The 12,022-nt window shown below is 39.4% G+C and overlaps 1 protein-coding gene across 2 annotated transcripts in view; it reads left to right on the forward strand.

The window, feature by feature from the left end:
* LOC124550857 (tetratricopeptide repeat protein 27) overlaps positions 1-12,022 on the forward strand; it is a 141,083-nt gene that overhangs the window by 30,093 nt on the left and 98,968 nt on the right. For both annotated transcript variants that reach the window (XR_006967733.1, XM_047125597.1), the window contains exon 6: positions 2,519-2,634. Coding sequence is in view for 1 of the 2 variants with exons in the window: in XM_047125597.1 (XP_046981553.1) it covers positions 2,519-2,634 (116 nt within the window). In the remaining variant the exon portion in view is untranslated. The remainder of the gene's footprint in view (positions 1-2,518; positions 2,635-12,022) is intronic.

A 12,022-nucleotide genomic window follows, 5' to 3' on the forward strand; every position in this document is an offset into this window, starting at 1 on the left:
GCAGAGGATAGGTTAGGGCCATGTTGTGGAGATCTGAGAAAGGGTTGTGAAGTAGTGCTGGATATTAGGAATTCTTGGAAGGTGTGATTTTGAGGTATTGGTGGTGGATCAAATGCGGATCGTGGTCGGAACTCCTCGAGGCAGGGTTCGATGGTAGGTTTGTTGTTGAAAAGGTGGATTGGGTTGCAAAGAGATATTTCCAGTTCACATTACATTTGATGGAAAGTGGGTCCGTAACCCGAACAACATTATTAAATGCAGGTTTAGAGCTGAAAGTGAGACCTGTGGATAATAAAGACAATTCAGGATGGGAGAGGGCATGAGATGAGAGGTTGAAAATGTGTACTGTTGTGGATGGTTTGTGTATCATCAGCTACCATTGCTCTCTGAGGTTGTGGTGACATGTGAAAAATTGGCACTAACAGTAACATCTGTCCGAGAGGCTAAGATGACCAAATTTTGCATTTTGTGCCCACTTTAGTGAATTTCAAAAATAAACAATAATTTAAAATGTAATATTAATATGTTTATTGTGTTTAAATCGTAGATTGCAATAATATTTGTGAAAATAAAGTATCAATTTTTCACATGAAATGGTGTAAGGATTGATTATTGTTGTGGAAAAGTCACAAAATTAAATATTAGTTTTCCAAATGAAGAATTATTGAAAGGATAGATTGCTACATTGAATTGCAGACAGGCACAACAAAAATAATTTTGGTCGAAGCTTTCTTCAGAAGAGGAATGAGCGCGCGCGCGCGCACACACACACACACACACACACACACACACACACACACATCACACTTGTGTCCCCAATCTCTTTCCACTCTGGCCAGACTGCAACTGTTGCATTGAGGAAAAGCAGCAATTGGTAGTGAGGCAGGGAAGGGGGAGTGATAGCAGGGTATGGATCAGGGAATAGAAGAGTGCTGTCTGGTGAATTGTGCAGGGACCAGTAGGTGACAATGCAAAAATACTAGGTGCAGCATCAGGAGGCTATTGGGGAGGGGTGGGGGACTGGGAGCAGAAAAGGAGAGGAGCAGAGAGGGGGAAAAATACAGAGAGAGTGGTGAGTGCATTGACAGAGAGTGGTGCGTAATGAGGCTGTTGTATAGAGCATTGACATGTTTTCACAGATACCTCGACACACACACACACACACACACACACACACACACACACACACACACATAAAGTAAAAAATTACAAACTTTCTACACAAGTTACATATTTCCATGGAACACTGTAATCAGTTGGGCTTACCACAGTCCAAGCACTTGTATGCCATCATTCTCTGTGTAGGGTCAGTAGCGATAGTCTTTTCCTTTATTCTTATGTGTCACTCTTTTCCTTTTTTTTTTTTTTTTTTTTATTTTATCACAATCTCTGTGCTCTTTGCCAAAAACCATTTTAAATAGTTTTTCTGAGATCATCCATTAAGTTTGGAATCTCAAAGGCCAACTGCACCATTCTTTTGCTTCTTTGTGACGTGTGAGGTATCCCTCCACTAGGAGCCATCTGTAGTAATGGGATATCTGAAACGGAGGGAGCATAGGACAAAGAACATATTTTTTAACGTAATATCAGATGAAGGAAAACTCTTGTAATTTGCAGTAACATCTGTCTGTGAGACAATGTGGCTGATGGATGTGAATGAATAAAGCAGTACTATTGTGGAAATGAAATAGTAACATCCACACAATAGCAATGTCAACTCACAAATTAAGCATAGCTGAAATATCAGATGTAATTAGCAGTGGACATGTGTCAACTGAACGTAAAGAAATTTTATACCCGCCTACGAGACAGATGTTACCATCTGAGAGTTAAGAAGGTTGCCGAAACTCGGATTGTAGGAGAGGAGTGGTGGTTGACAGTGTGGCTGTTTAGGTAACTGGAGAGGGACAGGAATGGAAACACAACTATTGAGGTATTTTCGGAGAAGGTAGGAGTGGAAACGCCCCTGTTGAGGTAGTTTAGGAGAAGGTAGGATAGCTTCTTGAGGTGAAGTCTGGCCTGTTGTTGCTTTTTGAAATGAAGTCTGGCCAGTTGTTGGTCCATTCTGACAGTTTGCCTACCACACCTGGAATAGCTTTTCGCCCCCTTCCCCTCCCTATCTTCACAATATCCTGATCAGACCATACACACCTTTAAGCTCTTATGTTTTAAAATCTCATCTGGTGCAGTTCCCAACAATCAGTCTTTCCTTCTCGTGCCATCAAGGTAGTCTCCCCTGGCCTGGGGTTCCGGGGAACTTTTCTGTAACTCTCCCCATCTCCTAAACCTTACCAGTCCTTTTTCTGTATCCCTCTTCCTTCCCCTTCAACCCGTCTGCCAGAAGAAAGAACCACTGGCTCTGAAAGCTTGCACATTCCCTTAACTTTTAGATGCATTTTCTCGTGCCACTGCACTGATTTTTTATCTATCCAATTATATTATCTTTTCAAACCCTGCAATGTTTTTTTAATTATTATATTTTTTGTATCAGAGATGACTGCATTTCATTTTGCTGCAGGACCTGCAACTTGATGACGATGTCCGGTTGAACCGCATCCAGTATGCAGAAGACAGTGGTGCCGGTGAATATCCCAAGCTGAGCCCCTCCGATCAGGCAGTTATCCTTGGTGCATTGTGTGTAACATTGTTAACATATGCAAAACTAATTCTGGAGTACCTAACAGTAGTAAAAGTGTGCACTTAATTGCAGGCTTGCATTGCATTTTGCAAGTGATGGTTGATCAGTCAGCCACTTATTTATTAATTTTTTCTGTTTGTTAACCTTTTTAACTCGGTACACATTTCTGCATGCGAAGCCTTGAACCATCTCAAAATCTGCAAATAATGTTATTTAAGCCATGACCTGTTCATGCAATGTGGATTCCCTTCTTTTTGTCCATTTCTTCAAATTTCTGGAGTGAGTATAGTTACAAGGGACGAAATGTGGGCTCTGGTGTGGAGAGGTGCCTGTAGTTTTATCTGACTCTTGCGCATTAAAAGTGCACTCGTAAGCAATTTCATCGTCCTAATGAAATATAAAATTTTAATTTTTGTAAAACAATTATATTCCATACAAATTCCTTGTGAGTTTATTTTTTACAGTAACATAATCTCGGTTCTAAGATTGATTTTGCTCTTTTCAAGATGAACTCCAAAATGTTTTTAAATATTTTCTGGGTGATGTGAGAGTTTTCGGCTGTTGAGGGACATACAGTGGGTATTTAACTGATATGATTACTCAGTTAGTTTCTTTCTCCTGAGTGTCATAGCCTCCAAAAATTACAAGGGATAAAATCTTTTTTTTTTTTTTTTTTTTTTTTTTTTTTTTTTTTTTTTTTTTTTTTTTTTTTTTTTTTTTGTCCCCCTAGGCCATTTCAGTCTAAAGTAAGGTGGTGTATTATTTCGTCTCGGCTAGTTGGTTTCAGCCTTGTACCCAATATAAAGTGATACCAACAAAAATGAACCGTATGCGTATAAGTCAACCACGATATTAATATAATGGAAGGAAACATTCCACGTGGGAAAAATTATATATAAAAACAAAGATGAGGTGACTTACCGAACAAAAGCGCTGGCAGGTCGATAGACACACAAACAAACACAAACATACACACAAAATTCAAGCTTTCGCAACAAACTGTTGCCTCATCAGGAAAGAGGGAAGGAGAGGGGAAGACGAAAGGAAGTGGGTTTTAAAGGAGAGGGTAAGGAGTCATTCCAATCCCGGGAGCGGAAAGACTTACCTTAGGGGGAAAAAAGGACAGGTATACACTCGCACACACGCACATATCCATCCACACATACAGACACAAGCAGACAAATATGTCTGCTTGTGTCTGTATGTGTGGATGGATATGTGCGTGTGTGCGAGTGTATACCTGTCCTTTTTTCCCCCTAAGGTAAGTCTTTCCGCTCCCGGGATTGGAATGACTCCTTACCCTCTCCTTTAAAACCCACTTCCTTTCGTCTTCCCCTCTCCTTCCCTCTTTCCTGATGAGGCAACAGTTTGTTGCGAAAGCTTGAATTTTGTGTGTATGTTTGTGTTTGTTTGTGTGTCTATCGACCTGCCAGCGCTTTTGTTCGGTAAGTCACCTCATCTTTGTTTTTATATATAATTTCAACCACGATATTGTTACACCTGGTGGGAGAGAGGGCGTCTCAGTCGACGTATTGTGAGTTTTTATCGTGATATTTCACAAGGATGTGCTGGAAACTCTTGATAGTATATGCACAACTGTCTTGAAATCTTCCACAGTGCGAAGCGCTTTCCTTAGTCAGCTCTCTGTTTGTTTAGTGTAACATCACCGTATGTTTCCGGCTACTGTGCGCGAGGCCAAGTGCAAAACAATACATACTGCATACCGTTTGCATCATCATTAAAACTTGAGTAAAATGTGTGAGAGTGTGCACAAATATGTAACAAATACTTAATAGGAATAAACAGGTTACTCCATTGTACTCGCATCAATCGTTCTGGCCCCATTTGCCTATAAAATGGACTCATCTGTTTATTAGTAATGTGTATTTGTCGCAAATATACGTATAACATGATGTGCTCTGTTGCAAAAATGATGCATGCACGTGACACATGTCAGTGCTGTCACAACTTTTACCTGTTTCGGTGATGATTCAATTATGTGCTGTATGTATTGCCACAATTATTTGTTTTACATATTTGTATGTTACAATACAAGAGAAGGAAAGTTGCTACTCACCATATAGCGGAGATGCTGAGTCGCGATAGGCACAACAAAAAGCTTTCGGCCATTAAGGCCTTTGTCAGCAGTAGGCGCGCGCGCCCCCACACACACACACACACACACACACACACACACACACACACACACACACACACAGAGAGAGAGAGAGAGAGAGAGAGAGAGAGAGAGAGAGAGAGAGAGAGTGAGAGAGAGAGAGAGAGATCAGAGCTCACATGGAAAGACTTAAACGTTCATTTATCTCAAATTCTATTTAAGAGTGCAAAAGTGGAAAAATAGTCTGAAAGTCATTCTGTGGGCCCTCTGCCAAGCACTTAAGTGTGGATTGCAGGGTAGTCATATAGGTGTAGAGGTTGCTGAGTCACTTTCGTAACTGCTGTTTCGCATTAGTTCTCTTCTGTGTAGCTTTATGTTACATTCCTAAATATTAAAATATTCTTCCTCAGCAAGATGTTGTGGTGTCTTGTACTTGTTAATTGTGAATATTTGTACAACAATACTAAGCCGATCAGAGCAATTTTTGCTATATGGCCAGTAAAACCAAATAAAATAAATACTAAAAGACCGAAGTTTATTCACATCTTACTGCAAACAGTATATTTTTTTCTATATTAAAGATATTGCATAGTTTGCTGACATCTATTATATTTTTGACTTCAGTCCAAACACTTAACAATAATTCCAACTACTATGCGGGTGAGTAAGTGCTTGTTTGTGGGTGCATAACGAGGCTGACTGGCATCAGAGATTGGAATTTCATTGTAGCAGTAATGGACAACAAGATGTTGTGGTACACTCAACACAAACTTGGGTGAAAAGAACACTAGGTTTAGATTGAAAATAGTGGTGCATGAAATGACATAGTATAGATGTAAAAGTAGATGAAAAAATTTAGTAAGAGTGCATCCGTTTTGCTAATGAGAGAGCCGTCCATGCTTTGGCTAGGGACTTCACTTTTTTTTATGGCCATTGACACAAACTGTGACAACTTTTCTCTTAACTACTTTAAGATTAATTTAGGAGGAATAGGTATTTGCCCCCTAAACCCTGGACTAAATTTCCTTAATGGAGACAATGATTTCCAAAGTTGGGGAAAGAATCCATGTTATTATGTTTTTGTATGTGGTCCAGTGGTGTCTTTGTAACTACGAGGGTTGTTTTTTAAGTAAGGTCCGTTCGCGCGTATAGTCCCGTAGTTTGCGCGGACACTGCAACAAGCCATCGCGGCACTTACCGGCATCCTTCCCATTCACACTGATGCAAGTTGCAGCTCTGTAGCTGACGTGTACGCACCGCTGTGCTACTTTATAATGTTTACGATTATTGAATCGCCCGCCGCGTGTGAGATACGGTCAGTGATACGTTTTTTGACCGTGAGAAGCCTATCAGCTGCAGAAATTCATCGTCAGTTAACGGAAGTTTATGGCTTGAATGCAATGAGTGAAGGTAAAGTGCGTCAATGGATAAGAGTTTAAAAATGGCTGTCAAAACGTCCATGACGAAGAACACTCAGGCCGGCCCTCTGTGATCACTGATGATTTGGTGGCTGCAGTCGAAACAAAGATTCGTGAGGATAGAAGATTCACAATTTCCACTCTTTCTTTGGAATTTCCACAAGTTTCAAGATCGGTTTTGCCCAAAATTGTGTCTGAAAACCTAAACTTTAAGAAACTGTGTTCTCGGTGGGTACCCAGACTCCTCACAGAGGACCACAAAGGGAAGAGATTTGCCACTTCATTGGACTTTTTGATTCGTTACTCCCAAAAGCAAGCGACAATCGATGGAATGGCGACACACAACCTCACCCGTCAAGGTCAAAGCCAAACAGACACTGTCAAAGTGCAAGATTATAGCAACTGTGTTCTGGGACCGGCGCGGTGTTTTGCTAGTGGACTTTATGCCACGAGGAACGACAATCAACTCAGATGCCTACTGTGCAACTCTAAAGAAGCTCCGCAGACAAATTCAAAACAAAAGGTGCGGCATGCTGACAAAAGGAGTTTTGCTCCTGCACGATAACGCTAGGCCTCACACCTCTCAAAAGACTCGGGATTTGATTGATTCTTTTGGCTGGGAAGTTTTGGACCATGCCCCATACAGCCCCGACCTTGCTCCTAGCGATTTTCACCTTTTCCGGTACCTGAAACACCATCTTGGCGGGCAGCGCTTCAATGACGACGATGAAGTGAAAGTGGCCGTGAACTCTTGGCTGTCGAAGCAGGCGGCCGGATTCTTTGAAAAGGGAATTAAAAACTTAGTTGTACGGTATGACAAGTGCTTAAATAAACAAGGCAACTATGTAGAAAAATAGGTAAAAGTGTGTAGAATCAGAAAATAAAAGTTTTTTTTACAAAAGTATTTGTATCTTTTTTAAAAAATAAAAACGGCCCTTACTTAAAAAAACAACCCTCGTACAAATCTCATCTGTATCATTGAGGTCTTTCCAGATTCTTCCATCGAGATCCTAAAATAGCTTCATCTTTCGTATGCCACTTTTTATTGTAGACAGAAATGGATGTGTGTTTTGAAATAGTGTAGCTGTGTTAATAGCTTAAGACTTGCATTAGGAGTATTAATAACTGACAAAGGAACTTTCCCAGGTGTAACTAAACGCTCTTGATGGGAGGCATGTAGGTCTTGATGGGAGGCATGTATGTAGAGGGGTCAAAATAATGCAATACATATTTTTTTCATTTTTGCCCAATTTCACATTTAAGGGGTAAAACACACCCCAAAAGGTAATGTGGCCTTTTAGTTTCAGAGGGAATAACTTTGAAACCTTGAGGTGGAAAAAATGTATTTCTTGTAAAAAGTTGAAATGTAATTAATGTTCTTGAAAACTGTATAATCAACTTCTGTAATACAAAATACTCCATCGCCGTTAATTAATTTTGAAAAATGAAAACTTTTGTTACAATGTAAGTTAAAGAAGCTTTCATGCTGCATCTATCTATGTGTTACAAAGCTTGCTTCTGAAATTTTTTGAAAATAAACTGTACACAGTCTTAACTGAATCTTCCATCAGTTCTTGGTGGAGCAACACCATAATAAATGAAAAGCAATAGTTTGCTTTTGCTCTACAGTATTACTTTTATTGTGTTCACTAGTTTTTTGCTTACAAGGTCATCTTCAGACATTTAATGTCGGAATGTGTCTGAAGATGGCCTAGTAAGCCGAAAACCTGTTAACTCAATAAGAGTAATACAGTAAAAAAAAAGCAAAGTAGCATTTTTCATTTATTGTACACAGTGTGCTGTCGGAGTATTTTCAACAAGCCTAATAAAAATATCTGAACAGTCATTATTGTTCTGGTTCTTTGTTTAATTATTTTTGTGTCATTTTTAAAATTTTTATTTTATATTTGAAATTCATGTGTTCTTTTTTTTTAAACTTACCATTTTACATATGTGTATTTTGTTATTTAAAAAAAAAATAAGTATCTCATTATTACAGTACAAAATCATTACAGTAATGATCATCTAAAGAAATGCTTAAAACATGACTTGTTTTGCACCACACATGTAAAATTAATGAAATTTCTTCACGTAATACATGTGACAGACAGCTCAGTATGAAACAAAATTCATCAGGATTTACAGATTGTGGTAGTCAATCCTCTAAATATCCTGGTTTGTATCAGACATTTTTCAGTAGATTGGAAAACCTTGTCAGAAAGAATTAGTTCTGTACTTGTGACAGAAGTTTCATTGTATTGTTTCTCGAGTGGATATTGGCGTCATAATCATTCAACAGAACAAAATCTGAAAATCTTATCACAGAGTTTCTCCAACATCGCATGCCATTTATGTCCAATGGCAGTAACTGTCCTGTCGACATTTTTGGTATTGCCAGATGAACAAGCTCCTTGCCCTTTCGCATTGACCACTGCAACAATCTAAAATAATACACGATTTTTCTCGTGCACTGGGATAGAAAAATTGTTAGTTTACTAGATTCCAGTGCTGTCAAAAGAGCATTTGTGTCCTCAAAAAGAGATTTTTGAATTCTTGGTAGAAACTCTCGATTAGTTTCTTTTAAAGGTGTGGAAAGAGGGTGTTTAACGTGAAAAAACTGTTTTGTTTGAGGACAAGGAACTTGTTCATCTGGTGATCCCAAAAGGCTCGACGGGACAGGTAGAGCTGTTGGATGTACATAGTTTTCGATGTTAGAAGAACTTTGTGAAAAGATTTTGAGATCTAGTTCTGCTCTTCTTCAGTTTGAAAATATTATTTGAGACTTCTACAGCAAAATCTTTTGGTTGCTCCATGTAAACTTCTTCTTTCAAATCCCCATTCAGGAATGCATTCTTAACATCAAAGTGCCTAATTTCCGTACCTCGGTACGCTGCAATGGCTAATAAAACTCTGATTGAATCATATCAGACCACAAGAGAGAATGTCTCTTCATAGTCAGTGCCTTCTCGTTGTGAATAACATTTTGTACATAATCTAGCTTTAAAGCGGTCAATTTTTCTGTCAGAATTCTGCTTTACGCGATAGACCCATCCAACTGCCTTGCGGTTGTGTGGTAATGGAACTAGATCCCAAGTTTTGTTCTTCTTCAAGGATGTCATTTTCTCTCCCATTGCCTGTTTCCACTTTGATGACTCTTTTGATGCCACTACTTCTTCAAAATTTTGAGGTTCGAAGATAATGGCAGAACAAGCTACATCTCGGTCCCGAAAATGAGCAGGTGCTCGCAGATTAGACCACTCTCTCAGATTCATCCTTTGATTTTCTTTCATTTGTTCCACCAGTATCATCCTGTTCAGATACCTCTTAAACATCTTCTGCAGCATGGTCTCCCAGGTAAAATTTAGTATATCTTTGTTCTATATTGAAGCTATAAGTGTGTTCTTCATTGAAAGAGACGTTGCAGGAGATTGTAATTTTCTTTTGACTCAGGGTTGCAGAGGCCATACTGGCACGGTTCACAATGAAAATTTTTCACCTTTCTTCATATTGAAACCAGGTATTAAGTTCAGATCAGCGATGTTCTTGGGACCACTGAAATGAATGTGGCCAAGTCTCTCATGACAGGCCATGGTGGAATTTAGGGAAGCAGGATTTGCCTGTAGTACATCTGGACATTTAAACAGCAGTTGATAACACTGATTGTCCATCTTAATTCCTGGTGCTATTAGACCTGAACTGCGAACTTCCACTCTCTTGTCATCTAAAACAACTTTCATTCCTCTTTTTGTGACTGCTCCCACTTCAAATAAATTTTTCTTTAGCTTAGGAATATACAATTTATTTTCCAAAGTGCGAGGTTGCCATTTGCCCTTAACTAATAACAATATTTCAATTGATCCAGTGCCTGCTGCTTTGATGATCAAGTTGTCTCCAATTTGAACAAATGAGTCATCTGACTGAATTAGCTTAAATGTGTTGAATCACTCTTTGTGTGATGTCATATGTTTTGACACATTACTGTTTGCTAACCAGATGTTTTTGCAACCTGGAGCAAAAACATACTCATGTTCTGCCCTAAAAGCATGGTGCTCAGATGTGTCAGTTTTCGTATTAAGTTTTGCTAAAAGTTTTCTGCACTCAGATTTAAAACGTCCCTTTTTGTGACAATAATAACATTCGACATCTTTTCTACTGACTGTGTTAGACGCACTGTTGTTACCAGTATTGAACTGAACTTGCGTGTTTTGTCCACATTAACTGCTGTGAATGCTGTTGAGTTTTCATCACATTGTAAAAATTTTTGTTCTTCTTCCAATAACCTTAAAGTCAAATTACCAGATTTTATTGTTCTTCAGCACACGGTCCCAGGTAGTTGAAAAAATTGCAAAATTTTAGCCATTTTGTCAGTTCTGTAACAGGTTCCCCAATATCAGCTAATGCTTGTGCCAAGGACTCGACTCGACTGGTGTTTTGTGCAATTGTTTCTGTTGACGACATTCTGTAGTCAAAAAATTTCTACTTCAAGGCCATTTTATTAACTGTGGATCGCTGTTAATGAACAGTCTTTAGTCTGGCCCACATTTCTGCTGCATTTGTGCATGTCATAACAGATTTCAGTTGGTCAAATTCCATCGCAGTAAATAGAATGAACATCGCCTTTGCATTTAAGTCGTCCCAAGTGGTTTGACTCTCACCATCTTCATTAGGTCTCGGTTTCACCTCGACAATATCGAGCACTTTTTCAGCACAAAAAATAATTTGCAACTGATATTTCCACAGTTGTACAGTATCCAGAAATTTGACTGTAAAAATTCCATTTTCAGTTTATCCATCTTCTTGTAGGCTGAATGTAAGTCAAACTTATAATCTCTCTCTCTCTCTCTATTCGTTTAGTCGGTTCCGACTCTTCGTGACCCCATGAACCAAATCACGCCACTTTTTCCTGTCTTGCACTTTCTCCCGTAGACCTTCCAGGTTGGAACACATTGCTTCTGTGATGCCATCGATCCATCTCATCCTCTTCTTCTAGTTCCTTCAATCTTCCCCAGCATTAATGTTTTTTCCAGCGAGGCATGCCTTCGCATTGTGTGTCCAAAGTAGGTCAGCTTTTGTTTTAAGATTAGACCTTCCAGGGAGAAATCTGGTTTAATTTGCTCCAATATTGATCTGTTGGTTCTCTTTGCAGTCCATGGAACTCTAAGAAGTTTCCTCCAACACCACGATTCGAAGGAGTCAATTCTTCGCCGTTCAGCCTTTCTAATGGTCCAGGTCTCACATCCATACATCACAACTGGAAAGACCATAGCCCTCACAATACGGATCTTTGTTGCTAGTGTTATATCTCTGGACCTTATAACCTTGTCAAGGTTTGACATCGCCTGTCTACCGAGCAACAGGCGTCTCCGGATTTCATGGCTGCAGTCACCATCAGCAGAGATCTGGGAACCGAGATAACTGAATGTGGTCACTACCTCCATGGTTTCTCCTGCTATATCCCACGAATTGGTAGGTGTAGTTGCCATAATTTTCGTTTTCTTCACATTCAGCATAAGACCAGCTTTTTCACTTTCGTCTTTCACCTTCAGTAAGAGTGTTCTCAAATCTTCTTCACTTTCTGCCAATAGGATCGTATCATCCGCGTACCTGAGGTTGTTTACATTTATTCCAGCTACTTTAATTCCTGTTTCTCCTTCTTCTATTCTCGCATTCCTCATGACATGTTCTGCATACAGATTGAATAAGTACGGTGACAGTATGCAGCCTTGCCGGACCCCTTTCTGAATCTTTATCCATTTCGTTGTTCCATACATAGTTCTCACCGTGGCTTATTGATCAAAGTATAAACTCCGTATCAGATGAATGAGGTGATCTGGTACACCCATGTTTTTC

This window comes from Schistocerca americana, chromosome 9, assembly GCF_021461395.2.
Source record: "Schistocerca americana isolate TAMUIC-IGC-003095 chromosome 9, iqSchAmer2.1, whole genome shotgun sequence".
In the NCBI taxonomy this organism is placed as follows: Eukaryota; Metazoa; Arthropoda; class Insecta; order Orthoptera; family Acrididae; genus Schistocerca; species Schistocerca americana.